This window comes from Corythoichthys intestinalis, chromosome 22 (genome assembly GCF_030265065.1).
Source record: "Corythoichthys intestinalis isolate RoL2023-P3 chromosome 22, ASM3026506v1, whole genome shotgun sequence".
Lineage (NCBI taxonomy): Eukaryota > Metazoa > Chordata > Actinopteri > Syngnathiformes > Syngnathidae > Corythoichthys > Corythoichthys intestinalis.
Genome location: NC_080416.1, coordinates 3,367,163 through 3,394,644, shown reverse-complemented (window position 1 = coordinate 3,394,644; position 27,482 = coordinate 3,367,163). Strand labels below are relative to the sequence as shown.

Sequence of the window (27,482 nt, the reverse complement as noted above, 5' to 3'; positions counted from 1 at the left end):
ACAACTAATCCAAATCCAGCCTCTTTATCGAGTTTTAATGGGATGTTCCAGCTCAGTGCCTGCATGCGCAGTCAGAACCGACTGTCGCTTTAAGACAACCATCTCTTGCTGGCTTATTGATTTCATATTCACCGACGTGTTCGTGGAAGAACCTTGTTAGAAACACACAGGAGAGGAAGAGAGAGAGCGCTCAGGTTATCAGCGCTCTTAAAGATGAGAGCATCTTGAGGATGGCCTGCAAGCCCATCAAGTAAAAGTCAGCACCTTTGTGCATCTTCCGAGGGGATTTTTGATTGGTGACAACGGCATCATCCCATCAAGGAGGAAGATAGAGAGGAATGTCGGAAAAACACGGTAAGATCACGTGTTTATTGAACCGCGCTTATTCTTGCGCGCCGTTTATGTGCATATCTATTTTTTTGTTTGTTTATTATTCCATTCCCTTTGGTCAGCATCTCCATCCTCTGTGGATGTGCGCATTTGTAGCGATGCAACCCGCGCTTCATGCGTGGGTGCTGCCAGCTGAAAAACATCATCATTCGGCCTTAAATTACTCTTGAGACAATTATCACACTTCATTACGGTTTTTTTTTTTGTCCTAACGTTTTCTTTCTGTTTTCTCATTTGATAGTTTTACCACATAATTTGCATCTAATACGCATTCTTTAGGCATTACGTGGGCGTCCGTGATGCCAATGATGTGAATCGAAGATTAAATAAAGAATCACGTCACGGCTGGGAATTAAAAGGCCACTCCGTTAACGGATGCAACTCCACATACACAATCGCAAGCATAATGTTTTATTCAAGTCCATAGCTCATGCTTAAAATGATTATCATTATACAGTATATTTGTCAAAATCTAGTAAAACATTGTTTAACCGTCCATTGATGACGTCGTGGAATGCCTTCACATAGCCTGCTGCATGGTCATTTTGAATTTTTTGAATTAAAGCAACACTAGGTAACTTTTCAACCTTTAAGTATATTTTTATAACATTTGTGCTGAAATATCAACTGACAACTAGTTGAATGACACTTCTTTTATATCTTGAGGGGCTCTGTATCACTTTCACTGGGACTAATTAATAGGGTTGTTCCGATCATGTTTTTTTGCTCCCGGTCGTTTTAGTTTGAGTATCTGCCGATCCCGATATTTCCCGATCCGATTGCTTTTTTTTTTGCTCCCGATTCATTCCCGATCATTTTCCCCGATTATATACATTTCAGCAATGCATTAAGAAAAAAATGAATAAAACTCGGACCAATATATACATTCAACATACAGTACATAAGTACTGTATTTGTTTATTATGACAATAAATCCTCAAGATGGCATTTACATTATTAACATTCTTTCTGTGAGAGGGATCCACGGATAGAAAGACTTGTGACTTTGCATATTGTGACTAAATATTGCCATCTAGTGTATTTGTTGAGCTTTCAGTAAATGATACTGTGGCCATCCCAAATGCATGATGGGAAGTGGACCCATGACTGTGCGTCGTGCTACCAATGGATATCTTCTCTGCTTTGGGAAATAACTTAAGGTGTTAAGACAAAGATCAATTGCCATCTTGCTTCCCCACATTGCTTCCCATGATATTTCTAATCATAGGGAGAGGGATTGCAAGGCTTTAGCCAATTAAAGAAAGGCTCCAAAGGCTGCCAAAATTCACTCTACTCATTATGCGCTGTCTTTCATCTCTCTATATAGGTAAAACGGCGTCATTACAGATTGAGTGCATCAATGAGTGAGGGGGTCATGCAGCGCGTACATTAATTGCGTTGAATATTTTAACGTGACACATTTTTTAATAAATTAATTGCCGCCGTTATGGGGATATTTTTGATATCCCTACCTTAAGCCTAAACTAAAGACTCTGGATGAGTGTAATATATTATTTTTGTAACGTTAAATACAATTAGAAAACGATTTAATACAAATATATATATATATATATTAAAAACAGGCATGGCTGATAGTTTTTTACCGATTCCGATACTTTAAAAATGACTACTAATTAACTAAGGAGGGTGGCAGGAACCCTGCCGCCACAAAAAAAACCTTACAAATGTGCTGACTGCTTTACGGCATACGTCACGTCCCCCTTCCCCCATTCATGATAAAGACAAATCGATGCAAACACTTTCAGGCAAAATCTGAAAAGATGGCAGAGCAACAAAAGAGACAAAAAAAGTTTTGTCTGAGGAGGGGGAATTTAGCCACAACTGGATTCATTACTTTTCATCCTTCACACAGCCGGTGGAAACAGAAATGTCGTTTAATCCATCTGCAGGCGACCAGTAGAAGACGATGTTAAATTTATTTCGAACAATTAAACACAGGGTAATTCAAAGTGCTTTACATCACATAAAGATCATAAAAATCACATTCGATCAATAGAACTTAAAAACAAAAAATCAAAACAGGAAATAAAATTATACATAAAAATCACATTCAATCACGAATAAAAAAATAAATCATAAAAATACTACTACTAATAATAATAATTGAAATCAGCAATGGAGATAAAGCACAAGAGGAATAGAAAGCAAATACATTGCAATTTATAGTAGGGCTGCAGCTATCGATCATTTTAGTCGATTAATCGCTGAACTAGTTAGTTCGAATAATCGAGTAATCGTATAAGGAAAAAAAATACCTGACCTGAGCCTCAAAAGGTATTAAAAAAAAAAAAAATAAATGAATGAGGATATATGTACAACAAAAGAACAATTGGCTAACTTACAAAGCAAATGTCCGCGAGCTTAAATGCTATAAAATGACTATTATTTTTTTACAATGCTCTTAACAAATTGTTAAAACACATATTCCCATAAAAAAGGCTAAATATAAATTTAAACTAAATTACAAATGCATTTAAAAAAACATTAGCTCAAACAAAAACTTAGCTTATGTTGGGTCTTAACAAGGAGCAGCTGGATTCAGCCATGTGAAATGAGGCAGACTAGAGGGCAGTGTAGCCACCCAAATCAATAAAACTTAATGCAAACACTTTCAAAACAAACCATTACGCCACTTTAATGAAACGAATACTCGAAGCAGCAAAATTTAATTCGAATATTTTTTTCTTATCGAATACTTGAGTTAATCGAATAATCGTTCCAGCACTAATTTATAGACAGTTATGGATATGCTGTGCTAAATAAAGGCTTTTTTAGCCCTGATTTAATGGAGCTAACAGTTTGAGCATTCTTCAGACCTTCAGGCAACTTGTGCCAGAGGTGAGGAGCATAATAACTAAATGCTACCTCACCGCGCTTGGTTCTTGTTCTTAGAACATACAGGAGACCAGTTCCAGATGAGCTTAGGGGTCTAGATGTTTCATAGGAATCTAAATCATCAAGCATGTATTTTGGTACAAGGCCATTAAGTGTTTTGTAGTATTTTATAGTCTATCCTTTCACTCACGGGAAGCCAGTGTAAAAATCTCAAAACCGGTATAAAGTGGTCCAGTTTGATTGTATTTGTGAGGACACTGGCTGCATCATTCTGTACTAGCTGCAGCTTCCTGACTGGTTTTTTATCAAGACCTGTAAATATATCGTTTCAAAAGTCCAATCTACTGAAAATGAATGCATGCATACATTTTTCCATGTCTTGTTGCGTCAGAATCCCTTAATTCTGGCTATATTTTTTACGTAGTAATAAGCAGATTTACTGACGGACTTTAGATGGCTATCAAATTTTAGGTCTGAGTCAATAATTACGCCAAGGTTTCTGACTTGATTTGTAGCTGTAAGTGACATTGCGCTAAGGTGCCTGCTTATCTTTGACCTTTCCTTTTTTGGCCCAAAAATGATCAACTCTGTCTTTTCCACACTTAACTGGAGAAAATTCTGGCACATCATTTCATTGATTTAATGAATGCATTTACTCAGGGACTATTATCATGCGGGGACACAGAAATGTAGAGTTGTGTGTCATCTACATAGGTGTGGTCGGATATGTCATACTGTTCCATAATCTGAGCTGGGGGAAGCATATAGATGTTAAATAAGAGTGGTCCAAGAATGGACCCTTGAGGGACTCCACACGTGAATTTGGTTCGTTCTGATTGATGGTTTCCGATTGACACAAAGAAATCCCGATCATGTAAATAAGATGTGAACAACTGAAGAACATTGTCAGTAAGCCGTAGCAACTGTTCCAATGTTGTGATCAACCGTGTCGAATGCGGCACTGAGATCCAATAGTAGCAGAACTAGGGTTGTTCCGATCATGTTTTTTTGCTCCCGATCCGATCCCGATCGTTTTAGTTTGAGTATCTGCCGATACCGATATTTCCCGATCCGTTTGCTTTTTCTGCTCCCGATTCAATTCCAATCATTCCTGATAATTTTTCCCGATCATATACATTTTGGCAATGCATTAAGAAAAAAAATGAATAAAACTCAATTAAATTGCTCCAAGTATCTTTTTTTATTGTCCAACATGACATTGTTCCACTGCTTTGGATCAAAACAAAGCTTATCAGCACTGTGCCATAAAATATGTAAACAATAAACATGTTAAATAAAGTTTTTTTCGGTGCCACCCATGTGAGTGCGACAATAAATGGCAGGGGAGGATTTTTGTTATTATGAACCAATCTTTAAACCAAACCTAAAGACTGGATGAGTGTAAGACATTTTGTCTGTAACGTTAAATACAATTAGAAAACGATTTAATTAAAAAAAATAAAATAAAAATAAAAAAAGGCATGTCCTATATTTTTTTGCCGATTCCGATACTTTGAAAATGACGTGATTGGACCCTATTGATCGGCATCCCGATCGATCGGGACATCTCTAAGCAGAACAGATGATTTGCCTGCATCGGTATTCCGACGAATATCCTTTAGGACTTTGATAAGCACGGTCTCGGAGCTGTGTAGTGGCCGAAATCCAGACTGAAATGAGTTAAAAAGATCGTTTTGCATCATAAAAACCTGGATCTGTTCTAACACAACTCACTTGATAATTTTCCCCAGGAATGTCAGAAGCAAAACACTACCGCTCTTGTCCACCGGCGTCGCTAAAATCGACCAAAAACTGAACAGTTACCAAGTATCACTTTGAAATATTTACCAGTAATTATTGGCTACTTAGGGGTAAGCCACTCAAGACGCCTCAACATGAGCAACAAATCATTTTAGTGGAAATTAAGAATTTTTGACATTTGGCTTAATCGTCAAGTTAGCAGGTGTTTAATTAGTCGGTGGAGTTGACTTCAACAAATTCCATGCAGTTTGTCTCATGCCTTGAGTTAAGTTGTGTTATGTTTGTGCCCTAGCGTGTCTTGTCATGTGATTATCCATTGGTTTCACTTGTTGTGCCTGCTCCTTAGTAGCCCCCATCAGCTTCCTCTTGTGTCAACTACCTGTGCCCCATTGTCTTGTTACCCCATGTCTGTATTTAAGTTCTTGTTGCGTCATTGTTGATAGCAGTATCCTTTCCAAGCCCTCGTGTTCCTGTTCCTCTGATTAAGTTTTGATACAGTTTTGGTTTGTACTTCTGAGTTTTGTTTGAACCGTAATACTCCCTAATACTAAAAACAACCAAAACTTCTTTTACAAAGGCATTATTTCTCTATTTTAGTTGAGAGGTATTCATTTAACTGTACATCATGTGTAGATGATTTATCACATCGCTCTATAAGAAAATAAGCTATTTGCGGTTTTGTCAAAGGCAACACGCACCAGTTGTAATAACCACATTACGAAATGAATAAAGAAAAGCAGCATTTTAAATTGGTGTCATAAAACTTGCATTAGATTTTATTGGTACCAGTGAGCCTGACCCTAATGTTGTGGCCAAAAATAGATTTTAATCAAAGATGGAGTTTGCTCTGTTGAAACTGCAACCAAGCACAAGTGCAATTTTCAACTACAGTGGTATGAAAAAGTATCTGAACCTTTTGGAATTCCTCACATTTCTGCCAAAAATCTGATCTTTGTCAAAATCACACAGATGAAAAAAACTCTGCTTTAACTTCCAACCATCCGAACATTTATACGTGTTCATTATTAATGAGGATAGCATGCAAAATATGACAGAAGGGGGGAAAATAAGTAAGTGAACCAACACATTTAATATTTTGTGTGCCGGACAAAAGTATTGGCACTAAGGTTGTTCCGATCATTTTTTTTTTTTTTGCTCCCGATCCGATCGTTTTAGTTTGAGTATCTGCCGATCCCGATATTTTCCGATCCGATTGCTTTTTTTTTGCTCCCGATTCAATTCCAATCATTCCCGATAATTTTTCCCGATCATATGCATTTTGGCAATGCATTAAGAAAAAAATGAATAAAACTCGGACGAATATATACATTCAACATACAGTACAAAAGTACTGTATTTGTTTATTATGACAATAAATCCTCAAGATGGCATTTACATTATTAACATTCTTTCGGTGAGAGGGATCCACGGATAGAAAGACTTGTAATTCTTAAAGGATAAATGTGACTTTGTATATTGTGACTAAATATTGCCATCTAGTGTATTTGTTGAGCTTTCAGTAAATGATACTGTGGCCATTTAACTTCTGCCCAAATGCATGATGGGAAGTGCAACCATGACTGTGCGTAGTGGTACCAATTGATATATCTTCTCTGCGTTGGGAAATAACATAGGGTGTTAAGAAAAAGATCGACTACTACCTTTCTTCCCCACATTGCTACCCACGACATTTATAATTGTTGAGAGAGGGATTGTAAGGCTCTAGCCAATTAAAAAAGGCTTCAAAGGCTGCCAAAATTCTCTCTACTCATTTTACGTTGCCTATTAGCTCTATGTATACGTAAAACGGTGCCATTATAGATTGAACGCGACAATGCGTGAGTGGGTAGTGCAGCGCATGTGTTAATTGCGTTAAATATTTTATGTTATTACTGCCGTTAACGCGATAAATTTGATAGTCTTACTTGAAGCCAAAACTAAAGACTCTGGATGAGTGTAAGACATTTTGTCTGTAACGTTAAATACAATTAGAAAATGATTTAATCAAAAAAAAAAAAAAAAAAAGTATATTAAAAAAAGGCATGTCCGATATTTTTTTGCAGATTCCGATACTTTGAAGATGACATGATCGGACCCGATCGATCAGGATGCCAATCGATCGGGACATCTTTAATTGGCACCCTTTGAAAAATCATGTGATGCTTCTCTAATTTGTGTCATTATCAGCACCTGTTACTTACCTGTGGCACATAACAGGTGGTGGCAGTAACAATCACACTTGGACCCAGTTAAAATGGATTTAAGTTGACTCAACCTCTGTCCTGTGTCCTTGTGTGTACCACATTGAGCGTGTAGAAAAGAAAGAAAACCAAAGAACTGTCTGAGGACTTGAGAAGCAAAATTGTGAGGAAGCATGAGCAATCTCAAGGCTACAAGTCCATCTCCAAAGACCTGAATGGTCCTGTGTCTACCGTGCGCAGTGTATTCAATAAGTGTAAAGCCCATGGCACTGTGGCTAACCTCCCTAGATGTGGACGGAAAAGAAAAATTGAGGAGAGATTTCAACGAAAGATTGTGTTGATGCTGGATAAAGAACCTCGACTGACATCCAAACAAGTTCAAGCTGTTCTGCAGTCTGACGGTACAACAGTGTCAACCTGTACTATCCGTCGCAGTCTGAATGAAAAGGGAATGGTAGGATACACAGGAAGACCCCACTTCTGACCCAGAGACATAAAAAAGCAAGGCTGGAGTTTGCCAAAATTCACCTGAAAAAGCCAAAAACATTTTGGAAGAATGTTCTCTGGTCAGATAAGACAAAAGTAGAGCTTTTTGGGAAAAGGCATCAAGATAGAGTTTACAGGAAAAAGAACAAGGCCTTCAAAGAAAAGAACACGGTCCCCACAGTCAAATATGGCGGAGGTTCCCTGATATTTTGGGATTGCTTTACTTCCTCTGGCAGTGGACTGCTTGACCGTGTGCATGGCATTATGAAGTCTGAAGACTACCAACAAATTTTGCAGCATGATGTAGGGCCCAGTGTGAGAAAGCTGGGTCTCCTTCAGAGGTCATGGGTCTTCCAGCAGGACAATGACCCAAAACACACTTCAAAAACCAGTAGAAAATGCTTTGAGGGAAAGCACTAACTATTTAGGAATATTCGAGTAATCGGATAAGGAACATAAAAATTTTTACTTGAGCTGAGCCCCACACGGTATGTATACAGTATATTAAAAGAAAGAGGATCTATGTACAACAAAAGAATAATTGGATAACTGAGATAGCAAATGTCTGCAAGCTTAAATGTTATAAAATGCCAACACTTTTTTTACAATGCTCTTAACAAATGGCTCAGACACATACTCCCACAAAAAAATGGCTAAATATACCTTTAAACTAAACTACGAATGCATTAAAAAAAAAAACATTAGCCCAAGCAAAAATTTAGCTTATGTTGGTCTTAACAGGGAGCAGATGGATTCAGCCGTGAGAAATGAGGTAGAGGGCCGTGTATCCACCCAAATCAATAAAGATAAATGCAAACACTTTCAAAACAAACCATTACAAGGCCACTTTAATTAAACGAATATTTGAAGCAGCAAAATTTAATTTGAATCTTTTTTTCTAATCGACTACTCAAGTTAATCGATTATTTCTTGCAGAGCTAATTTGAAACCAGAGCATTCGCAGTCATTCTGTCCGATTTTCGGGGAAGTAACTGAAAATCAACAGGTAAATAATAGAGATGTCCCGATCCGGTCCGATCTCGTCATTTTCAAAGTATCGGAATCGGCAAAAAAATATCGGCCATGCCTTGTTTTAATTTTTTTTTTATTATTATTAAACCGTTTTCTAATTGTATTTAACGTTACAGACATAATAGGTTACACTCATCCAGTCTTTAGTTTAGGCTTAAGGTAGGGTTATCAAATTTATCCCGATAATGGCGGTAATTAATTTTTTTAAAAAATGTATCACGTTAAAATATTTAACGCAATTAATATGTGCGTTGCACGACCCACTCACGCATTGTCGCGCTCAATCTGTAATGGCGCCGATTTACCTATATAGAGAGATAAAAGGCAGCGTAAAACGAGTAGAGTGAATTTTGGCAGCTTTTGGAGCCTTTTTTTTAATTGGCTAAAACCTTACAATCCCTCTCCCTACGATTAGAAATATCATGGGAAGCAATGTGGGGAAGCAAGGTGGCAATTGATCTTTTTCTTAACACCTAATGTTATTTCCCAGCGCAGAGAAGATATATCAATTGGTAGCACGACGCACAGTCATGGTTCCACTTCCCATCATGCATTTGGGCATGGCTACAGTATCATTTACTGAAAGCACAACAAATACACTAGATGGCAATATTTAGTCACAATATACAAAGTCACAAGTCTTTCTGGTGGATCCCTCTCACAGAAAGAATGTTAATAATGTAAATGCCATCTTGAGGATTTATTGTCATAATAAACAAATACAGTACTTATGTACTGTATGTCGAATGTATATATTCGTCCGAGTTTTATTCATTTTTTTCTTAATGCATTGCCAAAATGTATATGATCGGGAAAAATTATCGGGAATGATTGGAATGGAATCGGGAGCAAAAAAAAAAAAAGCAATCGGATCGGCAGATACTCAAACTAAAACGATCGGGATCGGATCGGGAGCAAAAAAACATGATCGAAACAACCCTATTTTGCATCATAAAAAAGGGTACGTATGCTTTACGACTATTACGTAAAGCCGGTCCCTGAGCACAAGTCGTCATCCTTCATCACTCAGCTGTTCTGCTCTTTGTCCCTTCAAGTCCTCCCCACTCTACCTCCCGTGTCACCCACTTACATCTTTTCTACTGAGCCGCAGGACTGCTTGGGTAGAAGCAAATATTTTTCATCGCTAATCTGTATCTGCAGTTTAGCAAATTGTACCCACAGATTACTAAACTGTACCCACAGTTTAACAATAACCCGGAAACGGTCGTCCATAGTTTGGTTTTCTGGGGGACTCCAAACGCCGACGGATAAAGCAAGCAGCTGCACACGGGTTGCCCTTGATGAACAAAGGTGTTTTGAGAGGTAACTAATGCACGTTTTCTTTGGTCGCCATAAACAGTGTCACTTTAAGATGTGGGTACAAATAACTAAACTGTGGATACAGTTTAGTGAACTGTAGATACATATTGCTAAACTGTGGGTACAGTTTAGTACCCAGAGGGCTCCATACGTTTTGTACCTTTTGTATCCCAAAAGGTTATCGATGTGCTCCTGCCAAGAATCGAAATATCATTTTCAAAAGGTGTCAATGTCTAAAAAAAAACAAACCAACAAATTGATACCAAAATCTTCCACCATAATAGTGTCTCAGTTAACTAAGGCTGCATTGACTGTGCTTGACGCCCAATCCATTTAGACTGGGAACGTTCGTTCATTCGAAACCAGAGCATTCACTCTAGTGCTGCAACGATTAATCGATTAACTCGAGTATTCGATTAGAAAAAAAAGATTCAAATTAAATTTGGCTGCTTCGAGTATTCGTTTAATTAAAGTGGCGTTGTAATGGTTTGTTTTGAAAGAGTTTGCATTCAGTTTTATTGGTTTTAGTGGATAGACGGCTCTCTAGTCTACCTCATTTCACATGGCTGAATCCATCTGCTCCCTGTTAAGACCAACATAAACTAAGTTTTCGTTTGAGCTAACATTTTTTTATGTGTTTGTAATTTAATTTATTGGTATATTTAGCCATTTTTTGTGGGAATATGTGTCTGAACCATTTGTTAAGAGCATTGTAAAAAAACTTTAGCATTTTATAGCATTTAAGCTAGCGGACTTTTGCTATGTAAGTTAGCCAACTGTTTTTTTGTTGTACAGTTTTTTTGTTTTTTGTGTGTATATATATATATATATATATGTATATACCGTAATTTTCGGACTATAAGTCGCACCTGAGTATAAGTCGCACCAGCCATAAAATGCCCAACGAAGAGGAAAAAAACATATATAAGTCGCACCGGAGTATAAGTCGCATTTTGGGGGAAATGTACTTGATAAAATCTAACACATAGAACAGATATGTCATCTTGAAAGGCAATTTAAAATAAAAATACAATGGTGAACATGATGCATGAACAACTGAATGTGAACATGGCCGGTATGTTAATGTAACATAGCCATTAAGAGTCATTCAGATAACTATAGCATCAAGAACATGCTAACAGCTTTACCAAACCATCAGTGTCACTCCAAAACACCAAAATAACATGTAATAGTATATAATAATGTGTTAATAATTTCACACATAAGTCGCTCCTGAGTATAAGTCGCACCCCCAGCCAAACTATGAAAAAAACTGCGACTTATAGTCCGAAAAATACGGTATATATACCGTTTGAGGCTCAGCTCAAGTATTTTATCATTTTTTATGGTCCTCATCCAATTACTCGATTATTCGAACTAAATAGTTAATCGATTAATCGACTACTAAAATAATCGATAGCTGCAGCCCTAATTCACAGTCATTCTGTCCGATTTTCAGGGCATTTACAGGTCATTTTCTGTTGAGTTTGAGTAACTGCCTATTCATTTGGATGATTCCCAGGTCATTTCCTGTTCTGTAACTCAAAGTAAACAGGAAGAGACCCATAAAATACCCCCAAATCAACAGGAAGTAACTGAAAATCAACAGGTAAATGACCTTAAATGGCCCAAGATGACCTCATTGCCTGGCATTGGCTGCCACTGCCAGCCATTGACAATCCGTTTGAAGTGGGAGGGAATTTCCAATTCAGATTCTTGACTCTTGACAAGGTGATGATGCTGGAACTTTTGTTCGGTGCTGTTCCAGTGAGATTTACATAGATGACTGCCTGAAGAAAACATCAAGTCCATGCTTCAGAGTAGTGCTGCAACGATTAATCGATTAACTCGAGTATTCGATTAGAAAAAAAATATTCGAATTAAATTTTGTTGCTACGAGTATTCGTTTAATTAAACTGGCGTTGTAATGGTTTATTTTGAAAGTGTTTGCATTTCGTTTTATTGATTAGGGTGGATACACTACACTCTGGTCTGCCTCATTTCACATGGCTCAATCCAACTCCTCCCTGTTCAGACCAACGTAAGCTAAGTTTTTGTTTGAGCTCTTGATTTTTAATGTCTACGTAATTTAGTTTATAGGTATATTTAGCCGTTTTTTGTGGGAATATATGTCTGAACCATTTCTTAGGCGCATTGTAAAAAAAATTAGCGTTTTTTTTATAGCATTTAAGCTAGCGGAATTTTGCTATGTAAGTTAGCCCATTTTTCTTTTGTCGTCCATAGATCCTTTTTTTTAATATACCATTTGTGGCTCAGCTCAGGTATTTTAATTTTTCTTGTTCCTTATCCAATTACTCGATTATTCGAACTAACTAGTTCATCGATTAATCGACTACTAAAATAATCGATAGCTGCAGCCCTACTTCAGAGACTGCAAGCTGTCATTAAAGCCAGAGGTGGTGCTACTAAATACTAGAAATGTGTTTTGATTGTTATTTCTTTGTTTGTTTCCATTTTTTTCCCTCAGAATGGAGTGATTCCATATATATTTCCCTGCAGTTGCTGTATAAAATTATCATTTACTAATGTTTGCTATCCATTTCTTTTAGTCTTTCTGAATGCTAAAGAGTTTCACTTTTGAACTAATTCATTATTTTTTCAAGCTTTTCATCTGAGTTTGTTCTACATGATGAAATGTCTGAGTGAGTGCTCGTCCGAGACTGGTGATTCCATACTTTTAGTGAGCTTCTAATGAAATGCGAAGACTTTTGGTTTATAAGTGAATTTGTGTGACTGTTTGATCCCATGTTCCATCCCAGGCCTTGACGACCCTAGCCGTCAGATGATGCAGCCCCCACCGTACATCCCAGGCCCGCAAGATCCAAATGTACCGCAGCAACACCCCAACATGGCACCCGGCGCCCAACCGAGCTATCCCGCGCCACCGCCGCCCCCGGGCTCGGAGGGATATCTCCAAGAGGCTCCCTTCCCTTATAACCCCATGGGAACTCCGGGGGGCCCACAAGGCTACACCGTCCAAACTCAGGGCCCCGGAGGAACCATGCCTCATCCTCCAGTGGGATACATCCAGCCCGGGTACCCTCTTCAGCTGCAACCGTGCACTGCTTACGTTCCTGTCTACCCCATGGCGTCAGTGAGTCATGTTTAACTTACATTACTGTATGTGCATTCCAGTAGAAATATTTCTCAGACACATTTCAGGATATTCTTTTTATCCAAGTATTTTTCCCCAATTGCTAAATAAATGGCTTGGTCATGACAAATAACAGTCTTGTGCTAAATGGAATATGAAATATTACAAATGCATTTATTCAGTACGACATGGCAAAATTACGCCAGAATGGTCAAAACTGTCGACTTCTTACACATTTTATGCCACCTAAGTTAGTCCGGCTTTTGTCATTTCCCTGCCTCGGCTTCGGAGAGCGTAAACAAACCAGGAGGCGTGACAGCTAGTCGACATGCTAACCTGAACCGAGTGATGTTTCGAAGTCATATTCTCTCCTTTCGAGGCGAAAAATCACAAAAAACTACCCCGGATCATGTCACACGGCGGCGGGGTTGCCGATTGTCTTCGTCGATCGGCAACCCGCCCAGTGGCGGGCAAGTTATAGCTCGTTGTTTCCCTCCTGCGGGCAGGAAGAGAGCTCGTTTGTCAGGTAAGCAGCTGGAGAATGACCGCCGGACAAAGTAGCTGCCATATGGTCAACACGAATATGGTGTAACTTAATGATTAAAAACACGGCGAAGATGTAAACAGTGAGAGAGCGGCGTGTAGTTGTTGTGCAGCTAACATGGCAGGACGTATCTGAGGAGAACTTTTCTACATGTCCGTCCATGATCAAATGTAAATAAATATTCCTTTATTTATCGAAAGTTCGTAGTGTTTACTTTGTAATCGTTGTATTCACGGCCATTTTTAACACAAAGTTACAATTTCTGATGGGGTGGAAAATTTGACAGAACACCGGGCTCACGAAGAGGGCAATAAGCCAAGACTAGAGGGGGGTGTGCAAACAAGCTGCTGGTCGTAGGCCGAGTGCCATTCTTGGTGGAGAAGGAGCATGTCAGTCACAAAATGCAAGCCACCTCCGTATTAAAACTAGGGCTGTCAAAATTATCGCGTTAACGGGCAGTAATTAATTTTTAAAATTAATCACATAAAATATTTGACGCGTTTAACGCACATGCCCCGCTCAAACAGATTAAAATGACAGCAAAGTGTCATTTCCACTTGTTACTTGTGTTTTTTGGTGTCTTGCCGCCCTCTGCTGGCGCTTGGGTGCGACTGATTTTATGGGTTTCGGCACCATAATTATTATTGACATCAACAATGGCGAGCTACTAGTTTATTTTTTTACGAAACGAACGAAATCATTAAGAGGGGTTTTAATATAAAATTTCTATAACTTGTACTCACATTTATCTTTTAAGAACTACAAGTCTTTCTATCCATGGATCGCTTTAACAGAATGTTAATCATGTTAATGCTATCTTGTTGATTTATTGTTATAATAAGCAAATACAGTACTCATGTACCGTATGTTAAATGAATATACCCGTCTTGTGACTTATCGTTCCATTCCAACAATAATTTACAGAAAAATATGGCATATTTTATAGATGGTTTGAATTGCGATTAATTATGATTAATTTTTAAGCTGTAATTAACTCGATTAAAATTTTTAATCGTTTGACAGTCCTAATTAAAACGTGTGCCATGATCCCAGTATTTGACATAATACAAAACACGATGTTTACTCACTTCCTCGTAAGTCCAATGGTCCCACAATTGTCAGACTTGTTTTGGCCATTCTCCGAGGGTGAACGGGAACTTTTTGAAACCCAAAAAGGCTCACACACCTCTCCGTGGTGCAGCTACAAAAGCCTGCAGCCGTTCGGCTGGCGTGATGCGAAAAACAAACTAAGTTTTTGGAACCCAAAAAGGCTCACACGCCTCTCCCTGGTGCAGCTACAAAAGCCTGCAGCTGTTTGGCTAGCGTGAGGCAAACAAATCCGCAAAATCAGCTGAATCCGCAGTCCATCTGCATGCTATAAAGCAATGCTGTATTGTGAGATGCCGACCCGGGTGACGCCACATTCGCATTTGTCCTATACCTGAGATTGTTGCCGGAACTCACTCATTTTCATGGCGCGGGATTCAAAAATTGAAAATATAAAACGATCGCTTCCACACACATCCAGCGGTCCATTTCATTCAGGAGCCTAAAACACAGTGTGAAATATGAAATAAAAATGTTTTTTGGCGTCACACTTTAAGTGTTGATAGGCATATCATTAGCCCAACTACACAAACCCCTAAAATGGCATCTTTTCACGGTTGTTTCCATTTTAATCAAAGATTTTTTCTTTTAAAGGGACAGCCCTACATGCCTGCTACAGGAGGCCACCCAGCGATGCCACAGGGTCAAATTCACCCCATGCAAATGCCGCCCAACATCACCTTAATGGATCGCCGGCCGCCACATGACTACCTGCCCATCGCTGTGCTCACGACAGTGTGCTGCTTTTGGCCTACTGGCATTATCGCCATCATCAAAGCGGTGCAGGTATGTATCTATACACACTGTGTGGGATTTGAACCTGGGTTATTTTCATAGCAGCACAACACATAGACTGGTGTTTTTCAACCTTTTTTGAGCCAAACCAACGTTCCCCACGCTCACCACACCGCTGCCCGCCCACCAGGACTCCTAGCCACCACTGCCAATAGACCCTACTCACCTACGTCACAAAATGACTGTCGCTGTATCCGGCCGCCATATTGTCCATCATTTTTTTAGACCTATTCTCATTGTTTTCAATTAGTCGTGCAAGTTATAGAGCAATTCATGGAAGCCCCGGTGTTATCTGACGCTGTAAACTCATTGGATGCGTTGCATAAAAGGCGTTATGTGGAAAAGCTTGAGTCTATCCATTCGCCAGATCCATATTTGATGCCTAAATCGATATTTTTCAACCCGCTGTCTTCGCCCTCTCTTCCTGACATCTGCTAGCCTGATATCTACAACTACATTTTCCACAGAAACTCGGGCTATTCTCACGAAACTTTGAAAAACATTAAGAGCAGCACTCTAAGCAACATTACCCTGTGTGATTTCTAAAATGGCGACAATCAAAAAAAGAAAAAAGTTGACTGCGATGGCCGACGCTTCAAGGATAGGTGGATATTGGACTATTTCTTCAATAAAACACGCAACAACTGTGTTTGCCTCATTTGCAAAGAGACATTCGCTGTTTTCAAAGAGTTCGATGTGCGCGATAATAACAAGACACGCTGACATGTACGACAACATTACAGGAAAGATACGCAGCGAAAAATTATACCAACTTGAAGCTAGCACAGCAGCAGTAGAGCCCGAGTGTCGAAAGAGAACGCCACAAAGACGAGACTGTTGAAATTATGTATTTTAAAAAATAATAATAAAGCAAATGTGACACACAGAAGGGCTTGCTAACATTTCTTTAAATGTATTGTTCTACATAAATCAGCCCAGGTAGCCCCGCACATTTTTACCACACCAAATCAGGCCCTCTTTGCAAAAAGTTTGGACATGTTTAACCGATGATCCGTAGACGAGGCAAGCTTCTTTCACTTGTTACCAACTAAATATTTTTCAAAAAATAAAGATGGTGGAACAAATACCGTAATTTCCCGAATATAAGGCGCACCCGTGTATAATGCGCACCCCAAATTTACTTGTAAAATCTAGGGGAAAATATTGTACCCGTTTATAACACGCACCCTAATTTTAGCACCAATAAATAGAAGAATACAAAAAAACAGAGCTCGTGTACAGATACAGAAATGTCATTTTACTGACTGGTGAAACACAGCACAAGCATAGCATATTGGTAGTTCAAAACATTACCATAAACAGACAATATTTACGGTAATAATACAATTTGACAACTTCTCCAGCTTACCAGAATCTGGGAGAAAACAAAACAGATGTGACTTTTCTTATAAAGGCTGCTGTATAACTTGCTCGTTTCATCATGATGAATAAATGTTTCTTCCTTAGATTGATACGGTAAAATGAAAGTGAGAATGTAAGTCGGAAATCCGTGAGAGCTCATCGCTGTGACCACGACAGTAATAGGAACTATTGTTATTTGGGATTGAGTTTCCTGAGGGACAGATATAGTTGACGGGCACAAGAAGTCTGTGTGCTTACATTTGTTATGGTCAGAGTTGCGGAGCTGCAATAAACGTTGACTCAAATGAGTTCAAGAAACTAAATTCCGTGCTTTATGAAGAGTAAAAAAAAGCAGAATTTAACACAGACGAAATCATTCGGCCGATGAGAGTAAAGTATTACCGAAACAATGGTGACGTCACGTACCGTAATGGTCGGCAACGGGTCGCCGTATACGTTTCTTCAACACTACGTGGCCGTGTCAAAAAAAAAAATCGGTTTATATATATATATATATATATATATATATATATATATATATATATATATATATTTCTGTCTCCATCCATATACCCGTTTATAATGCGCACCATGGTTTTACAAGTTGATTTTGGGGAAAAAAAGTGCGCGTTATATTCGGGAAATTACGGTAAGCATCTTGAATTTGAAACGGTATGTTGTCGGCGATTAGCCTAGCAATGATCTTAATTGTGGTTGTCAGCCCCAAACCCTCTAAATATAGATTAAATGCATTTTACCAGATATAAAATGACTACTACATAATCTGTGGTAGTCGTTTGGAGCCCAGTTTTCTCGTCGAATTGCAGCAGTCCATCTCGCTCTCATCTCCGGGTCTCTCGGAATACGGTAAAACTTCCAAGTCTCTCCGTCTATCTTCTCTGTTTTTGCAACCGACCGCCACACACGCCTTCACCATTTTGATTAGTAATGTTAACGAGCAGAAAAACACGCCATAATAGGAGGAATTTATGAAGCGGTAATGCGTTAACATGACGAGTAGACGGACAACATGGCGCGGGGGCGTGGCTGTGACGTCACGTGAGTAGGGTCTATAATTGACGATCATACCAATATAAGGTCGTGTATTATATACAGGGGTGAAAGTGAACTCCCTGACGTGAAGGTTGCCATAGAGCCAGAAATTTTGTTTGTTTGTTTGTTTATTTATCTATTTATTTTCATTTTGTGGGTCAAACCTCCTAAAACAACTGAAATGTAAAGAAAACTGTTTTGGCACAGTTTTTTTTATAACACATACAAAAACAGATTTTCATTCAAAATTGTATTTTTTTCAATGATTTGCAAAATAAAAGTTAACAAAAAACAGCAATAACCACAACCTACATCTCGTAATTTTTATTTTCCCTCATTTCCTCACATACTAAATGCCAAATCTCAATTTTAACTACTTAAGAACATAGGATGTATATTAAAATTGAAGTTCATGTAAACATTTACTTTTGCGTTCTTTTTTTTTTTTTTTTTTTTTTTTACTAATAAAGATATTTGTACCATACATTCAGAAAAATAAGTCCAATTGCCTTATATTATGCAGAGTGAAATTGAACATTGACTTTTTTAAATCATAAGGAAATGAATAAGTGGCCTAACATAAATGACCAAATATAAGTCCAAAGTGCACATTGGCAGCTAAGATGTTCTGAACCTCCCCATCAGAGCAAATAAAACTAAATATGATGAATAAGCCTCCTCAACTCTTTCCTTGCTTTTAAAGATTTGATCCATTTTATGTTGCATTGCCCTTTTTTTTCGCATCAATTTTTTTTGCTGTTCAGAAAACATGCACATTTGAACCAATCAGCAATCTATCTCTGCTGATCACATGTCAGTATGTCAGCCAATTAAACGGATAAATGAGTCCAGGCATTTTGTTTTGCTGCGTGCATTCGCACATTGACTTGACTCATCATCGTCAGACTCGGATAACTGCAGCAGCTGGGGAAACCTCCATGCCGTCTGTGGAATTAAGTAAATGATGAATATTGGTGGAAACAGATTATGCTTGTTGTTAACACTTGTATATGTAAATCTAATGTTGGTAAATAGTTTTCTTCTTGGAAATGAAATGCATGTGAGGCAGCTTAGCATTTTTATTATTTTTTTTACATAGCGTTTTGACAGTTGCCATCATTTTTTTGGAATCAAAGCCCCGTGTACCGGAACAGCATTCCGGGCCCTGAATCTTATACTGTCACTGCGTTCCGGCCCTGAATCTTATACCGGAACTGCGTTCCTGATCGTTCTGGCCCACTTTCACCCCTGATTATATACAGTGGGGCAAATAAGTATTTAGTCCACCACCAATTGTGCAAGTTCTCCTACTTGAAAAGATTAGAGAGGCCTGTAATTGTCAACATAGGTAAACCTCAACCAAGAGAGACAGAATGTGGAAAATAAACAGAAAATCACATTGTTTGAATTTAAGAATTTACTTCCAAATTAGAGTGGCAAATAAGTTTGGTCACCTACAAACAAGCAACGAGGCTCCACTCGTTACCTGTATTAATGGCACCTGTTTTAACTCATTATCGGTATAAAAGACACCTGTCCACAACCTCAGTCAGTCACACTCCAAACTCCACTATGGCCAAGACCAAAGAGCTGTCGGAGGACACCAGAGACAAAACTGTAGACCTGCACCAGGCTGGGAAAACTGAATCTGCAATAGGTAAAACACTTGGTGTAAAGAAATCAAGTGTGGGAGCAATTATTAGAAAATGGAAGACATACAAGACCACTGATAATCTCCCTCGATCTGTGGCTCCATGCAAGATCTCACCCCGTGGTGTCAAAATGATAAGAAGAACGGTGAGCAAAAATCCCAGAACCACACGGGGGACCTAATGAATAACCTCCAGAGAGTTGGGACCACAGTAACAAAGGCTACTATCAGTGACACAATGCGCCGCCAGGGACTCAAATCCTGCACTGTCAGACGTGTACCCCTGCTGAAAAAAAGTACACGTCCAGGCCCGTCAGCCGTTCGCTAGAGAGCATTTGGATGATCCAGAAGAGGACTGGGAGAATGTGTTATGGTCAGATGAAACCAAAATAGAACTTTTTGGTAGAAACACAGGTTCTCTTGTTTGGAGGAAAAAGAAGACTGAATTGCACCATACCCACTTTGAAGCATGGGGGTGGAAACATCATGCTTTGGGGCTGTTTTTCTGCAAATGGACCAGGACAATCAATCTGTGTAAAGGAAAGAATGAATGGGACCATGTATCGAGAGATTTTGAGTGAAAATCTCCTTCCATCAGCAGGGGCATTGAAGATGAGACGTGGCTGGGTCTTTTAGCATGACAATGATCTAAATACACAGCCGGGGCAACAAAGGAGTGGCTTCGTAAGAAGCATTTCAAGGTCCTAGCCAGTCTCCAGATCTCAACCCCATAAAAAATCTGTGGAGGGAGTTGAAAGTCCGTGTTGCCCAACGACAGCCCCAAAACATCACTGCTCTAGAGAAGATCTGCATGGAGGAATGGGCCAAAATACCAGCAACAGTGTGTGAAAAACTTGTGAAGAGTTACAGAAAATGTTTGGCCTCCGTTATTGCCAACAAAGGGTACATAACAAAGTATTGAGATGAACTCTTGGTATTGACCAAATACTTATTTTCCACCATGATTTGGAAATAAATTCTTTAAAAATCAAACAATGTGATTTTCTGGGTCTCTCGTGGTTGAGGTTTACCCATGTTGACAATTACAGGCCTCTCTAGTATTTTCAAGTGGGAGAACTTGCACAATTAGCGGTTGCCTACTTAGCATGATTTATTGGAAGTTCTATTTTTTTTAGCAGTACGTCTGTTTATCTTCGGCATCTATTTTATCCATCCATCCTATCTACAGTATTTTATCTATGCTTGAGCAACAGCAACAGACTGTGCAGGCCCACATGAACCCAACAGATATATTACATAACAGCGCCATTTAGGGGGCAACTAGAGGGGATGTTTTTTTTTCCAGTGGTCGTGCTCACTCAGCTCAGTTGGCTTTGAGTTGAGTTGAGCTGACAAGGCCTGGGCCTGACTTTGGTACGTAGATGCGGTGGCGAGTGGCCTCTTTCGTTCTGCACGCTCGGTGACATCGATCTGTTTGTGTTTGCGCTGCTCCCTACTCGTGCATCTTCTTGTTACATCATATTCAAATGTCCCTGCATTGGAGAGCTGTTTGAGCATTTATTCCATCTCCTTAATTTGCAGGTTAAAATAGGGTGACCATATTTTGATTTCCAAAAAAGAGCCCAGCCTTAAGATACTTGAATTTTACTCGAAGTTCACTCAAAGATGCCTATATCACTTTAATATATTTAAAGTGTGCCCCCTCACTCTGGATGGAAAAATGCATTTTGGGGAAAAAAAAATATATATATACAGGACTGTCTCAGGAAATTAGAATATTGTGATAAAGTTCTTTACTCTCTGTAATGCAATTAAAAAAACAAAAATGTCATACATTCTGGATTCATTACACATCAACTGAACTATTTCAAGCCTTTTATTATTTGAATATTGCTGATTTTGTCTTACAGCTTAAGAAACCTCAAAAATCCTATATCAAAAAATTAGAATACTTCCTCAGACCAAGTAAAAAAATAATTTTATAACAGCAAAACTAAATCAAACATTTGAAAATGTCCATTGATGCACTCAGTACTTGGTTGGGAATCCTTTTGCACGGATTACTGCATCAATCCGGCGTGGCATGGAGGCAATCAGCCTGTGGCATTGCTGAGGTGTTATTGATGCCCAGGATGCTTCGATAGCGGCCTTCAGCTCATTTGCATTTGTAGGTCTGGTGTCTTTCATCTTCTTCTTAACTATACCCCACAAATTCTCGATGGGGTTCAGGTCAGGGGAATTATCAGGCCAATCATGGACAGTGATGCCATGGTCAGTGCACCAGTTACTGGTGGTTTTGGCACTGTGGGCAGGTGCCAGATCATGCTGGAAAATGAAATCCTCATCTCCATAGAGCTTTTCAGCAGATGGAAGCATGTAGTGCTCTAAAATCTCTTGGTACACAGTTGCATTTACTCTGGACTTGATGAAACACAGTGGACCAACACCAGCAGCTGACATGGCTCCCCAAACCACTGCTGACTGTGGGAACTTCACACTGGATTTCAAGCAACTTGGATTTTGCTCCTCTCCAGCCTTTCTCCAGACTCTGGCGCCTTGACTTCCAAATGAAATGCAAAACTTGCTTTCGTCTGAAAAGAGGACTTCGGACCACTCTGCAACTGTCCAGTGCTTCTTCTCCATAGCCCAAGTCAGACGCTTCTTCCGTTGTCTTGAGTTCAGAAGTGGCTTGACCATGGGAATACGGCTATTGTAGCCCATTTCCCGGACACGTCTGTGAACTGTGGCTTTTGATACCTGGACTCCAGCTTCAGCCCACTGTCTTTGAAGCTCCCCAAAATTCTGGAAGCGGCTCTTCTTCACAATTTTGTTAAGGCTGCGGTCATCTCTCTTGGTTGTGCAGCGTTTCCGGCCACATTTTTCCCTTCCAACAGACTTTTTGTGGATATGCTTTGAAACTGCACTCTGTGAACAGCCTGCTCTTTGAGAAATTTCTTTTTGTGTCTTATCCTCCTGATGGAGGGTATCAATGATGGTCCTCTGGACAGCAGTCTTCCCCATACTTGTGATTTAGTTTACTGAACCAAGCTGAGTGTTTTTAAGGCTCAGGAAACCCTCGCAGGTGTTTCGAGTTAATTAGATGATTCAGGTGATTAGTTGAATAGCCTACTTGTATACTTTGTCATGATATTCTAATATTTTGAGATAGGATTTTTGAGTTTTCTTAAGCTGTAAGCCAAATTCAGCAATATTCAAATAATAAAAGGCTTGAAATAGTTCAGTTGATGTGTAATGAATCCAGAATGTATGACATTTTTGTTTTTTTAATTGCATTACAGAAAGTAAAGAACTTTATCACAATATTCTAATTATCTGAGACAGTCCTGTGTATATATATATATATATGTGTGTGTGTATATATGTATATATATACAGTATAAGCCGCAGCTGTCGTCACTGTATTATGGGATATTTACACCAAAAGATATTAACCAGTCACACTTTATTTGACAGCGGCATCATACGACTGTCATAAGACCATATGAACCACCATGAAGCGTTGAACCAATTGGCTACAAAGCTTCATTGCTTCAAGAAACCTCATTTGACCATCACTGCTTCATTAGGGGAGACAGTAAACCTCTGCTGCCACCTGCTGTCAACACTGTTGTTGTCCAACATGCCTCCTAGAATGCATTGCAGCGCTACAGATGTAAATAACAATCAAAGTTAATGTTCTGTGCTAATCATTTCTTCAGTTACTGTTCCAGTTATTTCATTAATTGCTAGTTATGGCATTTGGCAACACTTTATTTGACAGTGGCACCATAAGACTGTCATTAGACAATCATAATTATGACATGACACTGTCATGAGCATGAATGAATGTTTATAACAGATGTCATTTAGTGTTATTCGGCAAATTATCTCGCTTTTGAATGGATGTAAAAGATCCGAGCTGGACATAAATGGAGTTAGTGACATAATTTGCCGGATGACACTTAATGACATGATTTGTCATAAGCATTCAGTAATGCCCATGATAGTATAACATCATAATTCTGACTGTCTTATGACGACGCTGTTGAATAAAATGTTACCTTTTAACCCAAATAAATCAACAAATAAGCCGCACTGGACTATAAGCCGCGGGATTCAAAATGAAGGAAAAAAGTAGCGGCTTATAGTCCGATAATTACGGTAATCACATATTTTACTCATCATATACTCTCCTCTGATGGAGGCGCACTGGATCTAACATTTAGCAAACTGTCAAATGGCAGCAAGTCAGTATCTCAGCAAGCCGCCTAGGATCGGTTTAAAGACACTGCTGATGAACTGGAATTGGATGGAAGTACAATGTTGGGAACTCATCCCACATCTCTGTAAGAAAACTATCTGACCAACAGCAGAATGCGACAAAATCATGCCAGTCATCATACTAGCTTTGCCTGCTAGCTAGCACAGCTATTCTACCATTCCATCCCAACTGCGTCAGAACATGGCGCCCTCCGTAGGTCAAAACATGTACAAAATATTCCAGATCTTTAAATCAATTGCAATAAAATGTTTCAAATAACGTATTTTAGTAAAAGAGAACATTCATTCATTCATTTTCCATGCCGCTTATTCCTCACGAGGGTCGCGGAGGTGCTGGAGCCTATCCCAGCTAACTTCAATTGTGGCTTATTAGAACCTAGAAGTTGTCAAGTCCGAGGTTCCTTTTAAGACCTTTTATGAGATTTTACGAGAATTTCAGAAATTCTAAGGCTTTAAATTCAAATGATTGGATTTAAGACTTTTTTGAGGCTTTTTAAGACCCGCGCGGATACCCTGTATTACTGCGGTAATACTGCCCCAAGGTGGCCACGTTGCACCAATCAGACGGAGCAGCACACCACCGAAGCTAAAAATGTGGCAGTTTAAAAAAAAATGTAATTATTTTATTTCTTTAGGTTTAATTAATTTTTTAAATATAAAAACAAACACATTTGTGTATGTGCTTTTTTGTTGTTGTTGTTGTTGACGGAAATGACATTCCCATTCCTGTCCTTCCATTTTCGTTTAGGTGCGTACAGCCATCGCCAGAGGGGACATGGTGACGGCAGAGATCGCCTCCCGCGAGGCTCGCAACTTCTCCTTCATCAGCCTGGCCGTCGGCATAGCCTCCATCGTGCTGTGCACCATCCTCACCGTGGTGGTGATTATCGCCTCGCAACATCACGACGACGACTGGGAACCGTAACGACACGGGGAAGGGGAAGAGGGCTATGTGAAACATCAGCTTAGATAATAAAATGGAAACAGGAGCATTGATGACATACACAACCACATGACTAAACACTCCGCTATCATACAAATACAGTGGTATGAAAACGTATCTGAACCTTTTGGAATATCTCACATTTGTGCATAAAATCACATTGAAATGTTATCTGACCTTTGTCAAAATCACACAGATGAAAAAACAGTGTCTGCTTTAACTAAAACCACCCAAACATTTATAGGTTTTCATATTTTAATGAGGATAGCATGCAAACAATGACAGAAGGGGGAAAATAAGTAAGTGCAATTGAAACCAGTTTTACCAAACATTTTAAGTAGGGTTGTTCCGATCATGATTTTTTGCTCCCGATCGTTTTAGTTTGAGTATTTGCCGATCCCGACATTTCCCGATCCGATTGCTTTTTTTTTGCTCCCGATTCAATTCCAATCATTCCCGATAATTTTTCCCGATCATATACATTTTGGATTTGCATTAAGAAAAAAATGAACAAAACTCGGACGAATATATACATTCAACATAATGATACTGCAGCCATTTAACTTCTGCCCAAATGCATGATGGGAAGCGCCACCAATTGATATATCTTCTCTGCGTTGGGAAAGAACGTAGGGTGTTAAGAAAATGATTAACTACTACCTTCCTTCCCACATTGCCTCCCACGTTATTTTTAACTGCTGAGAGAGGTATTGTAAGGCTTTACCCACATAAAAAATGGCTCCAAAGGTTGTCAAAATTATTCCTACTCATTATACGCTGCCTTTTAGCGCTATCTATAGGTAAAACGGCGTCATTATAGATCGAACGCGACAATGCGTGAGTGGGTCGTGCAGCGCATGCGTTGATTATTTAACGTGATTAATTAAAAAAAACAAAAATTACCGCCGTTAACGCAATACATTTGATAGCCCTACTATAAACCAAAACTACTCTGGATGAGTGTAAGACATTTTGTCTGTAACGTTAAATACAATTAGAAAATGATTTAAATGAAAAATATAAATATATTTTTTAAAAAAGCTATGTCTGATATTGTTTTTCCGAGTCCGATACTTTGAAAATGACGTGATCGGACCTGATCGATCAGCATCCCGATCGATCGGGACATCTTTAATTTTAAGTCAGGTGTGTGCCCAATCACTGATGAGTAGTTTAAAACTGCCCTGCCCACTATAAAACACACAACTGGTAAGTTTGGCACTGTTGCTTCTCTCCCAAGGAGTGGCCGTCCACCAAAGATGACGACAAGAGTTCAGCGCAGAATACTCAGAGATGTAAAAAAGAACCCTAGCGTGTCTGCTAAAGACTTACAGAAATCACTGGCACACTCCAATATCTCTGTGCACACATCAACTATATGGCCAAGAGGGTTGCTCGTTTAATGGTTGCAAAAAGGCACTTGGACACTCCATAGAAGTTTTGGCAAAATATGGACTGATGAAACCAAAGTTGAATTGTTTGGGAGTAACACACAACGTCACGTATGGAGGAAAAATGGAACAGCTCACCAACATCAACACCTCATCTCCACCGTGAAGCATGGTGGAGGGAGCATCATGAATTGGGGCTGTTTCGCTGCCTCAGGGCCTGGACAACTTGCAATCATTAATGGAAGAATGAATTCAAAAGTTTATCAGGATGTTTTGCAGGAAAACCTGAGACAATCTGTCAGACAATTGAAGCTAAAATGATCCAAAATACAGAAGTAAATCAACTTCAGAATGGTTTCAGAAGAACAAAATACATCTTATGGAGTGGCCAAGTTAAAGGTCAGACTTGAACCCCATTGAGATTATGTTACATGACCTAAAGACAGCGATTCATGCCAGACATCCCAGGAATCTGACTGAACTACAGCGGTTTTGTAGAGAAGAATTGGCCTGATCGATGTGCCAGACTGATCTGCAGCTACAGGGAGCGTCTGGTTGAAGTTATTGCTGCCAAAGGGGGTGCCACAAAATATTAAATGTGATGGTTCATTTAGTTATTTTCCCCCCTGCTATCATTGTTTGCATACTATCTTCAATAAAATAAGAAAATCTATAAATGTTTGGCTGGTTTTAGTTAAAGCAGACACTGTTTTTTCATCTGTGTGATTTTGAGAAAGATCAGATTTAATGGTAATTTTATATAAAAATGTGAGAAATTCCAAAAGGTTCAGATACTTTTTCATACCACAATATATCGACAGCCAAAACAATTACGCAGGATGTTCAGAATGCCAAATACAAACTGTTATCTTCCTAATATCTAGAATTCATTCATGTCATGTTAACATTGACACAGTCCAAGTCACAAAAATACAGTATATGAATATTTAACCAAATATACGGTGTGTATTTACAGTTTTTGGGGGTGTAGATACTGTAACTGTCATGTTGAAACAGTGTGCTGCTATTGTATTATTAATAATGCACTTAAGGGACTACAATTCAAGTGTCAAGGGGAGCAGATCAATACACGTTTAACACGCCAAAAGTAGGTGACAACATGGCCGAACGGGGCTTTGTTTGAGAAATGTTTTGTATTTGCTGTCCAATGGTACAGTGTATAATACGTGTTTATTTTTCTTTCATTTTTTTTTTTTTAGAATTGATCTAACA

The 27,482-nt window shown here is 39.0% G+C and overlaps 1 protein-coding gene across 2 annotated transcripts; it reads left to right on the top strand.

Moving 5' to 3' along the window:
* Positions 1 to 107: 107 nt before the first annotated feature.
* On the top strand, positions 108 to 25,888 carry prrt1 (proline-rich transmembrane protein 1). Of its 2 annotated transcripts, none has more exons than XM_057827621.1 (4): positions 108 to 354; positions 12,827 to 13,161; positions 15,407 to 15,598; positions 24,664 to 25,888. In XM_057827621.1, exons 1-4 carry the CDS (start codon positions 339 to 341, stop codon positions 24,838 to 24,840), a joined length of 720 nt encoding a protein of 239 aa, XP_057683604.1. In that variant the 5' UTR covers positions 108 to 338; the 3' UTR covers positions 24,841 to 25,888. The 2 variants fall into 2 exon arrangements, with proteins under 2 accessions (XP_057683604.1, XP_057683602.1); XM_057827619.1 differs by lacking the exon at positions 108 to 354 and adding an exon at positions 9,783 to 10,049.
* Positions 25,889 to 27,482: the final 1,594 nt, after the last annotated feature.

Bases quoted from the DNA above. Each gene is read 5' to 3' on its own strand.
- prrt1 (XM_057827619.1), top strand. From the start codon at position 10,028: ATGAACAAAGGTGTTTTGAGAG. The intron at 13,162-15,406 runs GTGAGTCATGTT...TTTCTTTTAAAG, and splicing joins CTGTCTACCCCATGGCGTCA to GGACAGCCCTACATGCCTGC. The intron at 15,599-24,663 runs GTATGTATCTAT...ATTTTCGTTTAG, and splicing joins CCATCATCAAAGCGGTGCAG to GTGCGTACAGCCATCGCCAG.